The sequence below is a fragment of the Crassostrea angulata genome, chromosome 5 (assembly GCF_025612915.1).
Source record: "Crassostrea angulata isolate pt1a10 chromosome 5, ASM2561291v2, whole genome shotgun sequence".
Classification (NCBI taxonomy): domain Eukaryota; kingdom Metazoa; phylum Mollusca; class Bivalvia; order Ostreida; family Ostreidae; genus Magallana; species Magallana angulata.
This window is the reverse complement of record NC_069115.1, coordinates 22,616,108-22,638,819: the sequence shown is the minus strand read 5'-3', so window position 1 is coordinate 22,638,819 and position 22,712 is coordinate 22,616,108. Positions and strand designations below refer to the sequence as shown.

General features: G+C 33.5%; 1 protein-coding gene across 1 annotated transcript in view; it reads right to left on the bottom strand.

The window, feature by feature from the left end:
* LOC128184889 (uncharacterized) overlaps positions 1–22,712 on the bottom strand; it is a 54,953-nt gene that overhangs the window by 12,076 nt on the left and 20,165 nt on the right. The window contains exons 5-7 of the mRNA XM_052854526.1: positions 8,160–8,216; positions 7,851–7,890; positions 6,834–6,903 (exon numbers count right to left, since the gene is read on the bottom strand). Coding sequence (XP_052710486.1) covers positions 6,834–6,903; positions 7,851–7,890; positions 8,160–8,216 — 167 coding nt within the window. The remainder of the gene's footprint in view (positions 1–6,833; positions 6,904–7,850; positions 7,891–8,159; positions 8,217–22,712) is intronic.

Sequence of the window (22,712 nt, the reverse complement as noted above, 5' to 3'; positions counted from 1 at the left end):
TTAGACGATATCATTGTCACTGGTAAGACTTTCGAAAATATGTTGGAAAACCTGGGTAAAGTTTTTGAAAGGCTAAAGAAAGCCAATTTGAAATTGAAGGCCAAATAGTGTTGCTTGTTCGCCAAAGAAGTTACTTATCTTGGTCATGTCATTTCTGAAAAAGGTGTCGCCACAGATTGAAGCAAAATAGCTGCAGTGAAAGAGTGGCCCGTACCATCAAACGTCACTGCGATAAGGTCATTTTTGGGTTTGTGTGGCTATTATCGCAGGTTTATCAAAAACTTCTCTGCTGTTGCCAAATGTCTTCACTCCCTGACTGAGAAAGGAAAATCATTTGCATGGACAAAGGAATGTCAAGAAGCATTTGAAAAGTTAAAAAGCCACTTGATTAACTCCCCTGTATTGGCTCACCCAGATTTCAAAGTCCCATTTATACTTGATACTGATGCAAGTGACCAAGCAATAGGAGCGGTGTTGTCACAGAACATAGATGGGAAAGAATGTGTCATAGCCTATGCAAGTAGAACGCTGTCAAAATGCGAGCGTAGATACTGTGTCACACGAAAGGAACTCTTGGCAGTAGTTCATTTTATAAAATATTACAAGCACTACTTGTATGGAAAAGAGTTTTTGGTTCGTAGTGACCATGGTTCACTAAGATGGTTGGTTAACTTCAAAAACCCCGAAGGTCAGCTTGCCAGATGGCTAGAGACATTAAGTGCCTTTGATTTCAAGATACAACATAGGCCGGGGCTTCAGCACAAAAATGCAGATGCATTAAGTAGGTTACCATGTAGACAGTGTGGATATGATCCATCAAATCAATCGCAAAAGCAAAGTGTCTTAGACAAACCACAAGATAAGTCACCAAAGAGTCATGTCAATGTTGTTAAGTTAGCTTCTGAAAGCAAAGATTTATGTCTTAACATCAGGGAATTACAAAATAAAGACCATGAATTGAAGCAAGTAAAGAGCTGGTTGGAAAGTACACGCAAACCTGCATACGAGGATATAAGTGATCTTGGATATGTTTTGAGATCTCTTTGGTCTCAGTGGGATAGCCTTGTGGTAGAAAATGGTATTTATACCGGAAGTATGATGCTGGCAATGGAAAAGCATCTTGTCTACAAGCAATAATACCCCGAAGCGAACGCAGAATTGTTTTGCAATATTGCCATGATATGGAAACTGCTGCACATTTTGGTGTTACCAAGACACTAGCCCGAGTTCGACAGAAATACTATTGGCCAGATTTGCAAGCTGACACTAGAACCTACATAGCTGGCTGTGAAAAGTTCTCTAAGAGAAAGAGTCCACAAATGAGGAAGCGAGCACCAATGAAACTTGTAAAAAGTGGGATTACCATGTACAGAATTGCGACTGACATCTTGGGTGAACTTCCGTTGACTGAAAACGGCAATAAATATATTCTAGTCATCATGTCTCCCCTTTCAAAGGGGAGACATATTGTTTATGTCGACTTTCTTATTAAGGTCTTCCGTTTCCAACTGAAGACCTTATTGTTATTCTTCGGATTCTTTTTCTTCTTCTTTTTTTTTTTCTTAACACTTTTTGTGCACGCGATATCTCAGAAATGGCTCAACTGAATTGGACGAAATTTACAAATCTTACTACCTATGTTCTGCACCTTATCGGACATTTTTTTAATTGATGACGTCATTTCCGTTCTTGAGATATTGGCATTTTAAGGATTTTTAGGGGGTTGGTTTGTCCAAGAGTGTTCTCATAAACTACAAACGATATCGATTTCAAAATTTCAGGAATGATAGACAAAAGATTGTTTGTATGCACAAAAGCATTCATGTTTGCCTAGCACAAGAAACGCCGGAGCTCGATAGGGCTCGAAAATTGAGATAAAAAGCGCTGTAATTTTGTTGGTTTTCTTTATTTATCTCTTTTCTCTTATTCTACTTCATCCAAATTTGTTCAGGCCGTAACTTAAATACCCTTTGACATTAAGACTTCAAACTTGGAACATAGGTAGATGGTATTGAGAAGGAGTGCACGCCACCAAAATGTTTGACCTTGACCTATTTTCTTTATCAAGGTTAAGTGTTTTATAAAAAATAGAGTTTAGACTATAACACAAGACTCCTTAAACATACAAACTTTTAACTTGTATCATAGATAGATGGTATATAGTCTAGTTGAACCTTACCAAAATTTTTGACCTTGACCTTAAAATTTTATTTCAAGGTCAAATCAGAAAAAAAAATCATTGTTCACCTCCTAAATATTCTTTGACAGAAAGACTTCAAACTTTACACAAGGAACAATGATAATACATTGAGGTGTACTATTGAATAATATTTGACCTTGACCTTGTTTTACTCAAGGTCAAATTAAGAAAAAATAATTAAATTTTGTCTGGGTGGGAACTTAGATACCTTTTGACATTAAGGCTTCAAACCTGGAACATAGGTTGATGGTATTGAGAAGGGGTGCACACCTCCATAATTTTTGACTTTGACCAATCTTGTGTCTGAAGTTAATTCATTTTCTAAAAAATATTGTACGAATCATTATATGAGATTCCTTAAACATACAGACTTTAAACTTGTATCACAGATAGATAGTAAATAACCTAGATGGAACCCACCAAAATATTTGACCTAGGCCTAATATTTTTTTCAAGGTCAAATAAGAAAAAACATTCTCGTCCCAAATTAAAATATACTTCGACAGAAGGACTTCAAACTGTAAACAAAGAACTAAAATACCATGAGACAAACTGTTGTTAATTTTTTTTACCTTGACCAGACTCGTAACTCAAGGTCAAATTAAGAAAAAAGATCATTTTTTTCCAGACCATAACTTCAAAATTCTTTGACAGAGAGACTTTAAACTTAAAACATAGTTTGACGATCTAGGGGAAAAGTGAACTAAACCCAACTTTTTGACCTTGACCTTTTTGGATCTCAGGGTCAATTATCATGAAAATATTCCTTACATTATGACTTGTATCATATATGGATGATATCTAACATATAGCTGACTTCATTTTTTTCACTAATTAAATTTGCCCCATATTACAATCCTTGGGGGGAAGGGGAGACATGTGTTTTTTTTATAAAAAAAAAAACTACCCACTAGTTTACGACTATTTTACTAAATGGACGGAGAGTTTTGCCATGCCAAACATGGCAGCTGCAACCGTTGCTAGAATTATAGTTGAGGAAGTTGTTGTACGATATGGAACACCCTCCATCATCCATTCTGACCAGGGTCGCCAGTTCGAGAGCGAACTGTTCTCCGAGATGTGTCATGTCTTACATATAAAGAAGACACGTACCACCCCTTACCACCCATAAAGTGATGGGATGGTGGAGCGATTTAATATGACACTTGTGACGATGCTTAGTGCCTACGTAAATGATCACCATTCTGACTGTGATAGGTTTTTACCTTATGTCATGATGGCATACAAATAATCAGTACATGAGACCACAGGGTTCACACCAAACCTCATGATGCTTGGAAGAGAGGTGACTACACCGCTGGACATTATGTACGAGATGCCAACGGAAGTTAAATATATTCCAAGCAACAAGTGGGCATGGCAACTCAAAGAGACAATCGAGGAGGCTCACAAGTATGTCAGAGAGAACATAAACACAGCTATGGTGAGACAGAAAAGGTACCACGACCAGAAACTATCATGGCAAAAGTTCAAGCCAGAGGATCAAGTTTATGTTTACTTTCCTATCAGAAAGGTCGGAAGATCCCCGGAGTTCACTAGTTACTGGCAAGGTCCATTTAAAGTACTCAGAAAACTGACAGACTTAACCTACAAGGTTGATTGTGGACAACGTGGCAAACCACAGGTTGTGCATGTTGACAGGTTAAGACTAAAGCGTGACCAGGTGTTAAGAGAAGAGGTTGTTGAAGAGGCTAGTTCTCAGGTAGAAACTAACCAATCTGCTACAAGCAACGTCAAGGCAGATGTTATAAGTGATGAAGGGTCTGCAACAGATGAGATTGACAATGATGTTAATTTGGGTGCAACGGGTGGTTCTAGAATTAGAAGACAGCCTAAATGGCTGCAAGATTATGTCCAGTGGTAAATTGTCTTTACAACAAGTTTTTTTTCTGTTGTAGAGTAATGGCGAAGGCAAAGACTACCAGTACAGAACAGCTGAAAAAATGTCCATTCTGTTCCTTTAAAAGTAGAAGTCACTCGGAATGGAAAGACCACATGGCCGAGTGTTATGAAACCAGATACTTTTGTGGACGATGTGATTATTCGACAAATAAGAAAGTCAACTACATACGGCATCTAAAGAGAAACCATCCATACAAAGTTGCGAGAGGTCAAGGCAGCCAACAGTCTGATAATGCAGAGGGTATTAAATCCAGTGAAGATAGTTTATCTAGAGATCTCCACGAGGAGGAGTCTTCAGATGAAGAGGAGTGGCTCTCACAGGAACCCGACATTACCATTGACGAAGAACCGGGTACCAGTAACAAAGAACCAAGAGATTTTATAGCTACCAGTGGACCTTCACCCTGTGAGAAAGCCGTCGACCCTACTGTTAGAAAGAGGACTCAACCCATGCCCGTGTATACACCTGACCGTTGTAAGACACCGAGGCTGGATGACAAGACAAATGACCCCACGTGCAAAGTTGCAGATACGGCTGTTCAGACAGACCCAGTTGTATATACCAAGTCGATCAAGACAACAACCATTGTCCGGGAGCATGGACGCAAGACAATCACTGTGAAGAGGGAGAAGATGCTGTAGATCATCGGCATATTGACTTGTTAATTTTGTTAATTTTTATTTACTTATTGTTTGTTCTGACAGTAGAATCATGCGGGACGCATATTCTTAAGGGGAGGAAAGTGAAACGGTTGAAAGAGTTATCTTCCCTTGTTTGTATTTTTATGATCAGTAATTATTGTAAATAGTGTAATTAAAATGTCAAATGATTAAAAGAGTTATTCAAGTATTTTTATTATATAAAAACAAAACAACAAAAACAGTTATTGTAGTTTCTTTTTAGATAGACTTATAAATCGAGAGAGTATGTTTGGATGTTCTTAAACACTAGATATAATGCAATTGATTTAAGAGTCAGATGGTGTCACTACTACTTGTTGTTGTCGATATTGTATAGTCTGTACAGAAGATTTATACGGAAAGTAATCCCTAAGTGCGAATTACTGTGTTGTAGAATTTCACAGCCGTGAATTCTGTACGTTGGAAACTTTGGTTCATTAAAATTAATTAAGTCAGGTTCTTCGAATGACAAATACATAGAAAAAGTGGCATAGCCAGATTGATTGACCAAGTTGTGTTACCAAGTGGCCGAGCGACAAGTTGCCTTGCCAGGTGGCAGGGGCGGTTGACAAACATAGAAATAGCCACAAGGCAGTGGCTTATATATATCTGTATATATTGCGAATTACCACAAGGCATTGGTTGACCTATATCTGTATATTTTGAATTAAAGCTTTTCATCATAGAGGCACTTGGCAAGTGTCATTTTACTCTTTGTTTGCATTCCCAATCGAACTCGGGAGAACCGGGTACGGACTGAGACGCCTGGTCGAGGCCTCGACACGTTACACCAATGAATATATCCGTTCTTTACATAATCATTCCATTTCATTTCATTGCAAGTATATATTTTGATGCACACAAACGCTGATTTGGATCCGCCAAAACGTGTCCACCACCTTACTTCCATTTTTGATATTTAGGGCTTATTAATCGAAAATGAAAGTAGGTTTTTTTTTATCAATTTCACAAAAATTACTTATCAATTAAAATTTAAATTAATAGCTTACGGACATCATTTCTCACGTGTTGAAATACTAAAGGTGTAAGCAGTTAATCTGGTGCTGGCATTTTGTAGTTTATTTGCAAAATGTCTTAATTTATACATGTAAGACTATATATGGTTATGGCAAGTGCATAGATTACACCTTTAACTGACTGATATAAGAAAGGGCACTGGTGTATGAATGACTGTGTACGATTTTTTGGTGATAATTTGTAAAAAACCAAAATCAAAGTCAATGGTAAACATCATAGCTAACAAGTGGTTCTACTGTTTACAACTCGTCAAATATATAAATGAAAGTGTAATGTAGTTCTACTTTTTCCCCATTATTTCTTACGCCTGTAAAAACTTACTGTTTTCCGTTTTATGCCAATCCTAAATTATATATATTTCTTTAAAAAAAACGTCATTAAAGGGTCCTTTATGATTAACATGTTTGCTATCTAACATTTTTAATTTCCTGAATGAACATCAATTGTCAGTGTATTGAGAAAGCCAATGAACGAATAAATGACTCAAAAAGTCTGGTGATAATGAATTGTAAGAAAGCAAATTGTAAAAAAATAATAAATGTCAAAATGCAAAATTTCTTTTTTTCAAAAACATTAAACATTTAGCAAGATAACACTAAAAATAAATACTGTAATCTAAAGCAATCATAAGTAATTCTGATTACAGGTAGAAAAAGTAATTTGATGTAATCGATTAAAAAAAAATATGTTTGTAATAAGCTTGTAATCAGTATTTTAATTTAATTTCAATTTTATTGTCATTTAATCGATTAGTTTCGAAAAAAATTGACCTTATCCCTGACTTAAGGAAAACATTATCTGCGGCAAAAATACGAAACAATGTGAACAACATTTTTTCAAACAAAATCGCTCCCAATATTGTGGCGCCAATTAGTTGGAAGTTATTTTTTTTTACATGAAGTCCCCCTCATTCAACTTTATATTTTATACATGAGTTTTAATAAACCGTGCTCAGCACTGGTTTTTTTTTTTTTTTTTTTTTTTTGCTTACCTTTAAGGAAATTTCTCCAATTATCTCTCCAGACAGACTTTTATAACACATCGTCTTTTTTTCTTCCAAACTATTAAAATTATTGCATAATTACTTTTTAAAACAACGTTCACTTTTCTTTTCATGGCATAGATGTTGTGTCTTTTATCGTTTTTCAGCATTGTTCAATATTTTTGCATAACGTGCCATACGGTTCATCTTTATGAATAAGTGAGATAAAACAAACATAAAATATGCAAAATTATGTTGATTACGTATAATATATTAACTGCAAAAATGTTTAGCCGGAAACCAAAATCTGCAAAATATAGTCCGAATTTCCTCTGTTTTGCTTTATGCTCAGTTTTGTTTGAGCCTCATTTCAGACGTAATCGAAATATCGACTTTATGTCAATAGTAATTCATTTCATAAATACATTTTGTGTTGAAACAAATTTAACTTATGGCTATGAACTTTATAACAATCCCAAATTGACAACTCAAACCCTGAGTAAACAAAATCCTTAATAATGTATATAATCATATTGAGAATAAATCCTTAAAAAGTATGATAACAAAGTTGTAAACCTTTTTAGATAATGCATATATTTAGATTTCAAATTTTGTTCAGCTACTGTATCTTAAAAGTTTTTAATAAAAAAGATAAAAAAAATTATCTGCATGAGTACAAAAGTCAAAGTTTTTTTTTTTAATTTTGCAAAATACCCAGTCATTTGGGGGTATAGTTTTGATTGTCTTAATTTTATAAACCAGTTACATGAATTATATGAAAGGTAAAAACAACAACGCGCGTAATTACAGATTTATTTTGAATGAGTCAGTGATTTCAATTCAATTTAGTTATAAATTAAATAGAATAGAGTAGACACATAGAAAAGTTAAGAAAAGATGACATGTAATGCATATATTTAAAAGTTCACAAATAATAATATGCTTGGCATGCGAAACGTTAACTCTCAAATGCTAAATGGTAACAATAAAACAAAAAATTAACCAAAACTCATGCAATCGTATTACCGTAAGTTTTCCTGTTGAACATTATTGTCATGTTCATCACCTATAGTGGATGAAAATAGAATGACAAGATCAAAATACAATATATGTTTAAAAAATAGGTATATTTTTACTTATTATTTGAATCGTTCGACAATTTATTAAACTTTTATGTACATGTGCCTGTACGTTTTTTACTAGTTATGGTGATAATATTTTTATAGTTAAGTTCTGAACATGTTTATCCTATATACCATTTTGTAGAAGACAAGTATGTTTCGATAAAAATATATGTATCTGTACTTAAGTTCTTGTTGACTTGTAAGTATTTACCTTGCGGAAAGTTGTCACTCGTTCTCACCGATGGGGGAACAATAGGTTCTTCTGTGTCTTTTTATCAATGAAGAGAAATTAAATACGTATGAATATTTAATGTTTGAATTATAATTTTGTGTTACAAATTAAACTTAAAATATTGTTTGAAAGTTATTTTCCTTTGGTGAAAATGTTTTGATATTTTCTTTACTAATCATTGATACAATGTTTTGAGCGATTAGCATACACGCCTTGCGCATGCGTTGGATATAGATGGTAAATATGTTTTAGATGATATTTTGTATTTAACTGTGATATATCTTTTTGTGTGATATCAGGGTTTTTTTTATATTATAATATGTCGGAGGAAAATAGATAACAAGAGACCGTTATTTTTAGACGGTTCAACATCTAAACCGGACAGTAAGTCAGTCAAAACAAGAAAGGGGAACAATGTTTGCCATGTTTATGAAGGCAAGTTCAAAAATACACCATAACCCATACATTCGAAAACTGCTTAGCCTGCATAAGTGGAACAAACTATGATTCGAATCAGCGATTTTCATATTAAACTCTTAATATCGATTAAGTAAGAGATGATTTGAATATTTTGTGCAATTGCATTGAAAATATTTAGGTATACGTAAGAGTTGGTCATTTGGAGAAGTTACAGGATAAATGTAATTTGGGAACTCGATTTGGGGCATCAAGAATCTCAGATGCGCCTAAAAATCGATGTTGAGGAAATAACGAAGAAAATTAGGGAATTGAAGATTACAAAGCAAGATTGCCTTCAAGAGGATAAGAGACAATTTGCTTTATCGGACTTGCAGAGTGCCATGGGATTGGCAAGGAGAGCAGTTCAAATGGTAACCTCATCAATGGAATCTGTGAGGCATAACTGAATATTAATGAAATACCGGAGCTGCAGGTCTTTAGCTCTCGGTTTTTAAACAAAATCGTATAAACTACTTTGAGGCTACAGTTCCGTACGTGGTATAAAGTTGCAATTTACGATGCACAAAGGCTTAAGGCATTTTGAAGATTTATATATTACATTTACCACTTATTTGAAAAACAATATCTCATCCAGGTTAACACATGACATGCCCTGTTTGAAAAAATTTAAAAAAAAACACTTAATGTTCTAAACAGTCTTTAATAAGACGAAACTTATTTCCATGGTTATATTCTTCATGAATATTTTTTTTCAATTTCAAGGACATATTTTTGACATTTTTATATATTATTCCTAATATTATTTCAAGTTCAGGTTCGTTTCCTCCCCTAAAAAAAAGCTTTGAAAAGGGTTTTCTTCAGTTTAACGCTACGTACATGGTGTCCCTCAAACTACAAATACAATTACATTGTAAATACTTTGAGACAAAGCGTCTGTCTTTGTATCTTGTATTCATCAAATGTTTACAAACTGGTTAATATTATAGCAGTCTAAAAAGTGTATATATAGAGATGTGTAATGTATTTGGTTATATTGCACATTTGAAAATTATAAGCAATTTTATCAAAGCTGGACAAAAGTAATTAAGAAGAAAATACATTCCTAAGAAATAAGTTGGTAAAACTATTAATAAAAATTAAAGAGCTGTATTTGTTTACCAATCATACGGTAAAAACTTCAACACCAATACACATATTAATGCAAATAAAATCAAAATGACATATGTACAAATGTTAAGTTGATAAATTTTTGCTTAAGGTATTATTAAGAAAAAATCAAAACTGAATTTAAATTGTACAACAAATGTTTTTCTAAAATAAATTTGTCTTTACATAATCATTCTAAGTAAAGGATAGGAATTAAAATATACAAAGAGACAATAAAAAAAATGCAAAACATGTACTGTATTTAAGACGAATATTATTTTATACTTCTGTGCTAAATGTATACGACAAAATGATCGAAGTTATAGAAAAAGTATTATTAGTGTAAATCATCCTGTACAATTGTTACAAAACAAAAACGTATTTCACACGTTATGTCGTCTTGTCCGTGTCCGATCAAATAAATGCATTTATTTAACGATATATTTATTAAAGGAACCAAGCTGACCTAGAAATTGATTAATGGCATATATTAATAAAGGTGGTGTCATCACTGAAAGTTTTTTTTTAATAAAGTGCATTGAAAATATGTAATTCTCATTAATTTACTTATTAAGTCTAATTATAATTGTTGTGCATAATATTGTATTTAACAGACCAATGTGTAATTTTTCTGCACGTTCGACAATTTTGATACGCTTCAGAATGTTGTATTTGCACATGCATGATCGTATATACAAGTACTTTTGACACATTCTTATAAAAACTGAACTTTGATCAAAGGGCTATTTCTTTAAATAATATTTTTGACACATACAAACTAATTCACTTAGAAAATAAATGAAGAACAATTTAATAAACGGCAATTTTGCCAGGTCAATTTTTTTTTTGGTGGAATGGGGTATAAGTAGAGAATAGATAGGTTTTCACAATATTCTTAACGCTTTCCATGTGCAAAATATATCAATTTAAAATTCCAAAGAAAAAAATCAATTAAACCACTAAATTAAGGAAATATTAAAAGAAATTAGGTATTTATTTTTATTTTTCTATTTTGTAATCTTTTTTTACATTAAAGAACATGGGGGAATAAGCCGAGACATCAACCCACCGAAGTTCATCTGAAAAACCCACAATTGTTTTTCTTACAGATACTACTTTTGTTATATTGATTAAGCATATGTAATCATTCGCATTCAGTATTGCTAAAACCTTCAAAATTGACTTTAAATCTAATTGATATTAAGACATCAAAATATGTACATGCTAATTGAGCAACAAAATGCTAATGAAATTGGATGTTCAGACTATAGTTTTTTATAGAGTGGGTCATCATACTATTTTTTAAAGAACGTATACTGATAAAATATGTAAATGTCTAAATGTCTATCTTTTTCAATTTTCAAAAATATGGTACCAAGACCTACTCTATGGTAAAAAGCAATTTTTCTTCCCTCATTTTGAAGATGATCATCAAATGGCAAAGACCGAATTATGCTTGCGCAATACTACATTGAGTATGTTATTTCAATGGATTAAAATAAGTTAGGGTGTGGTGTAGCGGTTAGCGAGGAGTTCCAGGAACATAAGTATGCAGAAGCAGGGGAATAGTGTTGTAAAAAATTTTGAAATCTTTGTTTGAATTCGAAAAACATTATATTAGGAAAGTGTTTTAACCAGTAGAAATATTGAATAGATTTATATAAGTAATACCAGGTTATAAGTGTTACATGTATTCGCACATGTTGTTGCAATTTATAAATTATACCAAACTCGATCCATAATATTTACTAATGTGCAAAGAAACAATATTATGCGATTTAAATAATATAAGTTTACCAACGGTTTGTTTTTAATTTAACAATTAGAACAGAATATTTATAAGTGGGATTAGATTACAGTTTGAATTTTGAATCTGAATTTGAATTTTACGTAACTTTATTTTTCAAAATGTGTGTTTTATTGAATTTTACACAAAACATGTTTAATGTGATCATAAACAGTTCGATACTTTGGGTATTTTTTTTTGAGCTGTGGAAAGATAATATCAATATTTTAAAGAATGCTGTATATTCTTAGAATTACATAAGCTAAATGTTTCTTAGAAAATGAGTTTGGATTTAACTTAACACTTAAAATTTATTATTGAATAAGTGAGTGTTAAATAAAATCATTCTTTTTGGAAAAATACATGTGTTAATCAGACATGACTTTTCAGTCAAGAAACGTTTTTTTAAAAGTCAAATACGGTCCCTTAAACGTTCTTCTTTCTCACTTGAAAAGTGAGTGAACGGTGGTGAGCGCACGCACGCTGAGCGAACGGTGAGCGGATCCTAAATGGAATTTGGTCAGCGTTTATGAACGGTGAATGGTCAGCAAACGCATAGCGCAAACGGAGCGCAAATTGAAAGGTAAACGCATGGTGAAAACGTTAACATTTTGACAAAATGTTTAACAGTACTGACTGACCTCCCGTACATTTACAGTGTACACATGAATAGTACCAGCGTTGTGCAGTTTAATCAATTATACGTTACTGTTACTTTTTTCCATTTCCTTCTTCAATAACAGGGTACTATGAGAAAAAACATAGAAACGTGAAAATATTGATAATTAATTTTCATAAATCGAGAATTACAGCTCCTAGTCAAACACTGTTAACTTACACTGTTAAAAAGATCCCCAAAAAACATACAATGGTAATGTTGAACTTTAAGTAAAAATAAAAAAAACAAACATGATGTAATTATAATCGGGGCGATTATTAAGTAACGAACGGGGCCTCCATTGGGAGTAGGGATAACCAACATGGGTCTACCCTAACAGACAAAAAGATTTAAAACTTGATTATTTTTATTTCTGAAGTCTCGTGAGGTTTCCCAGGGGTCCTTTACAATATATCAAGTGAACCTAGGGACAATATTATATATGGTTTAGGGTTGGAAATCTTAACCGTTTTCAAGATATTCGAAAAATTCCTGTTTTAGGGGGGTCAGGACCACCGCCAGGGCCCATGACCTACATACCATGTGATTCCCCTTAACAAAAGGAACAATAATATTTATGATTTTAGGTTTGGGATCTCGTTCGTTTTCAAAACATATTCGGGCACTTCCTGTTTTAGGGGGGCCAGGACCACCCAGGGCCCATGACCGACATACCATTTGATGCCCCTTAATACAAAGGAACAGGAATATATATGGTTTAAGGGTGGGGATCTCGATCGTTTTTAAGATATTTGGGCACTTCCTGTCTGAGGGGGTCAGGACCACCCACAGGACCCATGACCTACATACCATTTGTGCTCCTTAACACAGGGAACAAGAATATATAGGTTTAAGGGTCAGGATTCTAACAGTTTCAGAGATATGTGGGGGGGGGGGGGGGTGACCCCAGGGGTCAGATTTAATAAACCCTATATATTGCCTGTAACAGTTAATATACATGTATGATTCTGAAAACCCTATATTATTATCTTTTTCCATTTTCAAGTTATAGTCATTTACAATAGAGTCTACGATTTTTCCCATAAGATTCAATGTTAGATCCCACGATCTTTTGACCCCCCCCCCCCCCCCGAAAAGTGGTTGGCCAACTCGAAATGATAAAAATCAGACCAGGGTGCATATACAGTACCGATCAGACCCAAGCTAACAGAAAGTAAACCTCAAATTAACCCTGGGTTTACTTTCGGTTTACTTTCTGGGTTTACAAGAGTGGACTCAGAGTAAACCCAGACTTCAGTGCGTATAGTTGACTCCAAAAGCAACCCTCGAGTGAACCCAAAGTAAACCCCGAGTAAACCCAAAATAAACCACGAGTAAACTCAAAGTAAACCCCGAATGGACCCACATTTTCAAAAAGTAAACCCAAATTATATATATATATATATATATATATATATATATATATATATATATATATATATATATATATATATATATATATATATATTTACAGGCCTATCGTATCTTAGAGTTTTGTACAATTCTGTTCAGCCATCTTTGAGAATCGCGACGGAAAAGTTCAGAGTGGAAAAGAAGACAAAAAAGAAAAAAAATCGAACAAATACAATAAGTCTCCAAACTTCGTTTGGGAGACTCAATCAAAACAATTTTTTGTGTTTGTATTATTGGACTCGCTCAAAAATGTGTTTTTTAAATTTTACGAATTTACAGACTGGCTCAAGAATGTGTTCTTTTAATTCTACGAATTAAGTTCTGATTAAAGTGTACATGTAAAGCCCCTTTCACAATTGGCGCACGAGCAGATGCGAGAAAATATTCGTGCGACCGAAAAATGGATTTGGTTCGTAAACTTTTGCCAAAATAATTGCATTTTAAAAAATATTAGTACGAAACTCGCACGATTCAGAGCGACTGTTGTGCGATGTAAACGCATTGAATCTTGGGATTCATTTTGCGTCTGGATGCGACTGCTGTATGATAGAAGCGAGTGTTGTAGGATTATGCCATACGATTGCACAAATGACTTGATGATCGGACAATTGACCTTGCGACAATGCAATAGGACCTGCCGCGCTCGTCCGATCATGCGTTTCATCGTACGAATGCTCGTGCGAGTCAGAGGGGGATTATTAAAACGCATGCAACGAATGCGAGAGCTCGTGCGAAGCCAAAAAACTCCGATCGCAAAGTGTTGTAAAGTGCTCGGGCGCAAATTGTGAAAGGGGCTTAAAATGCGGAGGAAATCGAAACGAAACGAAATAAATTGAAACCAATCGAAATCAAACCAAATCAAACGAAACTACAAATCAAAACGAAACGAAACCAACAAAACCAAACGAAACGCAACTAAACAAGAGGCCCATGGGGCCAAATCGCTCACCTGAGCAACAATGGGCGTTCAAAAGATATGATTACTTATTAGGTTAGTTACTGACTCACTACGGAAATATAATGAGTTGATCAATCTCATATATGGCGAGGACTATCAAGCGACATATTTATTCACAAATAGCGATGGTCTTCGCAAAGCCATGTACAAGATGCCTAACATCTCGTCCTCTTGAACTAATTTAAACTCTTCAAAATTTTCAATATCACCTTTCAAATACTCTTTCAAAATCTTTACTTATATTGTTTTGTTGCTATTCAATTTTAAATGTTTTCTCCCTTTCCTCTGCAGAGATTTGAGCGAATTTCGACGCTGCCATTTTGTTCTGCGCCAGACAAAACAATGTGACGTCAATATTCAAAGGGCAACTACTCTTATTTCAAAGAATTACAAAGGGCAACTACTCCAAATATTTTAAGAACTTACGGCATGCAGTTTATGTATGAAATACTATGAAATGTATAATGAGTAAAATGAGTAAGAGAAGCGTCGACCAATGACGGTCATATTGCCTAATATTTTTTCTCACAGAACAAACATAGATATATATGAGGCAATCACGTGCTATGGTTAAACCAATGAAAATGTGACATTTCAGTTCAAGAGAAAACAATGTGCCATATTGCCTAATATTTTTTCTCACAGAACAAACATAGATATATATGAGGCAATCACATGCTATGGTCCCTCGATAGAATAACAAAAAATAAATATTGTAAAGTATTCGACTTTTACACTTATTTTTGCATACATGTAATCTTTGACATTGTACCTTCATGAAATACTATTTTTTACCAGAATAAGAAAATCTTACGCAAGATATAAAACTAAACATTTGGTAGGGGTACACTGTTAAGTTGTTAACTTCCAATTCCCTATATTTTCGAGAAAATGCCCGAGCATCTCAACAAAACCTATTGCATTTATCTACCATAATGATTACGCAAAAGATAATGCCGAATTACCGATAGAATGAATTGTATTTAAGTACTTTTTTGATACATCAGATTTTGCTTAATTTGCGCAGATAAACAGTTAACTGTTTGATTTACTGAAGTCTCTGTTTGATTTGATACGTAAAAATCACGAAATACAGACGATAGTTCCCAGGTTTCAAAGCATAAATAATGAAAACGAAACGAAAATCAGAATAAGCTAACACCAACGTCATGTGTGAAAACTGTCAACGCATTGAAATATTTAGCCTCAATTTACTTCACAAAATCGGCAATTTTGCATGTTTCAAAAATTTCCCTTCATACGCGAACTGTTGCACAGCAAGCAAATCCATCATAGTCAGATCGACCCTTTTTCGTATAATGTTATGGCTGCTTTAAACAAAGAACCTCGTTTTAGAAGTATGGAATACGAGTCTTGGTAAAATGTGAATGCAAACCCGGGCCGTGGCGAAATAAAAGCCGGGTCAGATCGGCAACCGTCAATTCCAAATACGCATTATTTTGCAGCAATATTTACAGCAAGTACAAATATACTGGTCCATCAAATATCCTGAAATTCTAATGAGATTGGCAGATTAATAACTGCCAATCTTTTGTTTTGCACAGGCCAAATCTTGCCTACCTATTTTACCGGATGCCGAACCCGAAGCTATTAAACTGATTAAAACACGCCTTTCCTTTATTATTATTTTCGTAATAATTCAGATTTGAAACAGAATTATCCCTTAATTTTTGCAATTTATATTTTCCTTCCCATAAGGATAATTTATGCTAAACTACGTTGAAATGGACTCAGTAGTTCTTGAGAACAAGATTGTTATAACTGCTGTAAGACCTTTGTATTTTGCAATAAAGAAATTGATCATAAATCAGACTCTAACTAAAACTGATAGTCTTGTCAATGTGCTACAAGTACATGTACCTATGATGAATCAAAATACGATAGTAAGAAAACAAGGTTAGCTTTTAAAAAAGCTAAGAAAGTCATCCAGCGGAATTTTGATTTTAGGTCAGAAAGGAATACACATTCTATTAAAATACAAAATAAATAGTTTCCAGAAAAATAATAATACATGTATGTGCGTGAACATTTAGTTTCCACCCATATTGTTATGGCTGTCCATGAACATGAAGAGTAGGAGATAAGCGTATAGCTGTGTACATACAATGTATGACTGCAAACCTACTTAATACTTAAAATTTTAGCTCTCTGAATTTCAAGGTCTCGTCGCAAACAACTTCCAATATTTACTCTCCAATCTCGTTAAAAGAGTCGGGAAGATATACGTGGACTCCGTACCGTGGCGGTGTAATGAAGAAAAATGAACCCCGTAGAATAATGACCGGGTGTCATTTTTCGACGTAGAATAATGAACCCCCTTGCTGTAGAATAATTGGATTTTTCTGAAGAAAAAAGACCCAGGGGTCTTCATGACACCGGTAAAAAATGATCCCCACTGTAAACAAGAATAATCAAGATACTGATAGTACTGAAAAGTGCTGACCACAAACTATTGATGTATTAATCACCTTGATATTAAAGAGGCCGATAATAAAGTAAAATATATTTTCTGCTCGAGTACTCTCAGTACTTTGACGATTTTCCCTATTGAATGGCTGCTGTAGGTGGCTGCTAACTTCAGCATTACATTTTGCATATATGTACAAAAAGGTAGATGCTTACTCCAAAACTTCCTAACAAGCTAACAAAAATATTTCTAAAATCTAAGATATCATTTTTGATTTTGTTCATAACGAAATTAAATCCATCCTATATTATCATGATATATCATTTGTTTCAAATCTTAATGTAAAAGACGGGAATGCATTAATAGCCTTTAAGAAATATTTCATTTGACATTAATTTATAATATCTATTTATGGTTTTTTATACGTGTATATCTAAACTTCTTTCTGGATTTTATTACAATATTAAACTGAAAACTAATATTTAGGGGATATCTGGTGATTCCAGACACGGTTATAAGTCAGTTCAATTTACATGTACACATATTACATGTATAAACAAAAAGTAACTAGCTAGACAGTAATTTTTTCTGTACAGAAGTCAAATTGCATATGCCATTCTTCTCAAGACAATTTTACCTATTATATTTAAAAAAATGTTTTATTAAAAACTTTCACAGAGAAGGGTATTGAAAAAATATTTTCGGACACAGAGCTGGCGGACATTTTTAGAAATAACCAATATAGAAAATACAGCAAGATTCCGTTACAGTTAAAAATAAGCCGTACTTATGATGTAAAATAGGTTTTCAGTGCTCAAATTAATCGAATGATTATTTAGTTCTGGAGAGAGACACGTCACGAGAATGCATGGAAACACCAGAGGAGAGAGAGAGAGTGTGTATGTGTGTTTTAAAACATATTAACATGAAATGGTTCTGACAGGGGTGACAGGGTTGGTTTGAGGTGAGGATTCTGATATGTTAATCAAAGTAACAGAAATTGTAAATATTTTGTTTCATAGTGTCTTGTATCTCAAAATAAGTTTATTTTAATGCGTTGTCACTTGTTATAATGATATATATACATGTAAATGTAACTCGTTAAGATGACAACCATTACCCTATATAATACGTCAGTATCTTGTTATTACGGAAGAATTTTTATTTTCAAAGATATACCCCTTCTTTTGCTTAAGTTTATTTGTATATGAATATAATTTGTTGTTACTTTCTGTAAACTGCAGTAAAAATTACAATATTGTAAAGACTAATTCACAAATAATAAAAAATTACACTGAAAAAATTAAAGTAGGTGCCTACTCGTGTTAAACCAGAAGCTGGAATTTACCGTTATCCGTTTTAATTTTACACTGAGCAAAATAGAACCGGTTATACATGTATATGAAAAACACTCGGTTTAAGAAGAAAGTGGGAATGGTTTTTAAACCAACGTCCTATGCTAACTGGAGGTACTTTTTAAACTGTTAATGCTAATATCAGTACACAAACCAATTTCTATTCTTTAAATTCCATTTTATTTCAAGTTATATTGTAACTGTTAATGCCTGAGGACATTTGCATCCTTATGTTAACAAACATGATTCGAATCAAACGAAAATCCACATGTCAAGCAGCCATTTAATATAAACATTTTGAATTATTGGTATACTGAGCCCGATTTTTTTCCGAATTTTTTTTTTCCACACATCCCCCCCCAAAAAAAAATACATTGGGGCAGGCCATTTTTAGAGAGACGGGGATGAGAATCTAAAGAATAATTTTATGTGGCCTGAGATAAGCAAGCTTTGTGTCAAATTTTAGCTTCTAATTATTTCCATTAAAACAAGATGTGACAGACAGGAATTAAGCAATTTTTAAACAATGACCTTGAACTTCCTCAAATGACCTAAGGTCAAGGTCATGACACACTGTAAGGTGATAAGCAATCTCTATGATTTGAGAACTTCCAATATTTGACCATCATAAGGATATAGACCAGACACGAAGTTTGCACCTTTTCTTCCAGTGACCTTGATCTTGCCCGAATGACCTTGGTTCAAGGTCATGACACATCATTAGGTCAGAAGCAATCTTTGTGTGAAGTAGGAACGTCCAATGTTTCTCCATAAGAAAGATATGGAACGGACACGAATTTTGCACCTTTTCTGCCAGTGACCTTGAACTTGCCCGAATGACCTTGGTTCAAGGTCATGACACATCCTTAGGTCAGAAGCAGTCTTTGTGTGACGTAAAGACTTTCAATATTTCTCCATAAGAAAGATATGGACTCGACACCAATTTTGAACAGACAGACAAGGTGATTCCTATATACCCCCCCCCCTCCCCCCAACTTCGTTTGAGGGGGATATAATAAATATATAAATCAAGGGGCGATCGCCATTCACGGGACACCACTGTGACGATACAAAGTCAATATTAAATGTTTTTACACTTGCATGTGGCCTAAATCTTTAGTTATCGGTAAGTCATTATGATATTTTTGTGTGTGATCGCATCCTTTTTTCATAGCAAATGTAACATCTGCTATATGATATATTCAAAACCCTAAAACTACTACACGTCAAACGATGAAAACAATTAAGACCATAAATAATCTTTAGAAACGTAATTTTCTAGTTTGTATGATTGTTAGACAAATTTACATGTATTGGAAGAAAAGTGATATTTGCACTGATATCATTCGTTTATTCATTTTTATTTACTGATCTTTATACATAATAAACTGACGTTATTCAAATTCGCCATGTTTGTAGTCATTATCAACATTTATGTTTCTGTCTTATTGAAGGCTAAAATCCTCAAGTTGATATTAGTCGAACCATCATCATGATCATATGCAATCATTTTTGGTGAATTGGACAAAAGGAGAAACGTATAAAAAGGCATGTTATCGAAAAAGCAGACAGACTGTGGATTTAGTTACATTAGCAGATAACCTATTATCCTGAATCAATTGCACGCAACTTCTTGATTTTTCTGACTGTGTTGGCAATTTAAAAATTGGTTTTGCCAAAATCCTAGCAGTAAAGAACAGATTTGGTATGAACGCTTTGGTATAATGAATATGTTACTGAGAAAGCTTCAAAAAGAGTTTTTAATTCATTGAGAACATCTGATATTGTTCAAGCTGCTGCAGTGTGCGGTGAAAGTGATTTCAACGTATAGTGTTAACTATTAGGTCCTCTATTAGGTGTAATCTTGAATCATCCGCTGAATTACCCGGTTTAAATCAGCCTAGACTTTATACACTTAAGTCTGCAAATATATATAATTATCAGATTGGTTGAACATTTGAATAACTGAGATTGATAATTGATCTTAATGTATTTCATTTTGAATAACATGTAAATGATGCTAAAAACAAAATATCAATCTTCACTGACCATGTATGTCTTTTTGCTATGCAATTTTTGTAAATATTAGCAATGATTTATAAAACATTTACTGATTTTAAAAATACATACTTTAGATACTTGTATTTGATATTTAATCCAAAAAAACTTTGCCTTCAAACAATAAATGGAAATTCATTTAACTATATGCTGATTTTTGCTGAATCAGCAATATTTGAGTTAATATCTGGTTTTAACTGTTATATATGTCTGAAAATGAATTACTATTAATCCCATATTTGATTTTTTCAATCAATTGATTTTATCATATTTATTTGAAGTTATATCAGTTATAAGGAAATTAACCCTAAAATAGTATGGGGGGATGGGTGTGTATCTGACATCATAACTCGGTAAAATGAAAGATGACACATGTGTTTTTGTGTTTATTGTATCCTTCTAAGATCCATTTTGATAAGGAAAGGAAAAAAAATCATACTTAACTCGTTTGTTTTTTAAATAAGTGGATATATGTAGAAAAATATATTTATTTTGATTTTTAATTGTTTGCAATAATGTGAACCTTTTTCTTTTTTCTGCAAGTGTAATGTTTTTAATGCATAAATTCTGTATAAAATGAATGCAACATTGTAGTCAAGCTAAAATATGTTTGTTATTATGTGAATTTTGTTTGCATTGATTTTTAAAAAATATATTTTGTACTATATTAAGTCTTGACTTGGTTTTTTTTAGATGTGGTGGTACATGTTTCTCTGGCACATTTTCTAGGTAAAATGAAAGATAACCTTTGCATTTTTTGTGTTAATTAGGTCTTTTATGCATTAATACTTATAAATCATTTGAGAAAGTATATGATAAACACAAAAATTTGGTGAGTAGGGACCTACCTTAAATCTATAAGGGGGTCATTATTCTACAGGGGTCACTTTTCTTAATACATGTATAGAGTGTGCTCATTTTTATGAAATGACACTTATTCTTCAAGCAAAAGGGTCATTTTTCTCCGTAGAATAATGACTGGGGGTCATTTTTATGCGTAGAATATTGACTGGGGGGGGGGGGGGGTCATTATTCTACTTCGAAAAATGACCCCCGGTCATTTTTCTACGTTACAGCGGCAGATGATCTTCAATGATAGTCTTCCAATACACCGATGCGCAGTTTGACCTAAAAACTGAAAGGTTTCATAACGTCTTCGAATTTCTCTACCACGAATTGTTAACATCCCTACCAGAATTCCAACTTACGCAAGCGCAATTGAAAGTTCATCCTAACCTAAGTCACCCCACGGGCTGACTAAACAGACAAGAGGGACGCTCTATTGTTTAATTTCAGAACCTTATTAGGGAACACCAAGCGTGCAAGATTTTTATACCATACAAGAATTTTTTACGTTTCTTGGGAGCATCACACGCAGGGTTTTGATGACAACCAGACAAAAGATAGAAAAGGTATATCGGCGCAAATTCGGGTTGATATCAACCCTTTATATCTAAAGCTAAGTTTTAAAACGGGGTAAAATGTTTGATATTTGTGTGAATTGATTTAATCGATTATCTCTTTATTTATTGAATCACTCTAATATGAAGTTATAAGTACACAATTTTATATACTGTATATCGCTATTTTAATAACGGTTTTGTAACATTAAGAAATGACCTTTACATGTTTATTTACCGGGTTTTCCAAAGGAAACATCCGGTTATTGAAATGGTGAAAATGGCAGGCGGTCTGGCGGACTAATGGGCGGGCGGACGGCTGCCAGAAGAGCACCTTTTTTGTAAGGATAACTCCTTTTACAGTTTTCAAGATAGAACATCGATGTTTTACGGATACTGATAATATATATATTGGAAATCTTCATATAACTTGGATGTTGAATTTTGATAATTTATAAAAAAAAAAAAATACCGACTGTTTAACTGAGTCATTTTCTTGCAGAATATTGTATATAGGGTATACCTATTGTACAGACAATTCCTCCTACAGTTTTCGAGATAGAAATTGATTTTTTGCAGATCAATTAAACATATTTAAGAGATGTGCATATAACCTGGATTTTGATTTTAGATCATTAATGGAAAAAAATACCAGCTGTTGAACTTGGTCATTTTCTCACAGAATATTGCATATAGGGAACCCCTATTGTACGGATAACTCCTCTTACAGTTTTCAAGATAGGAAGTTGATGTTTTGCAGATCAATTGGACATATTTGAAAGATATGCATAAAATTTGGATTTTGATTTTTGATAATTTATGAAAAAAATACCAGCTGTTGAACTGAGTCATTTTCTTGCAGAATATTGCATATAAGGTATCCCTATTGTACAGGCAACTCCTCCTACAG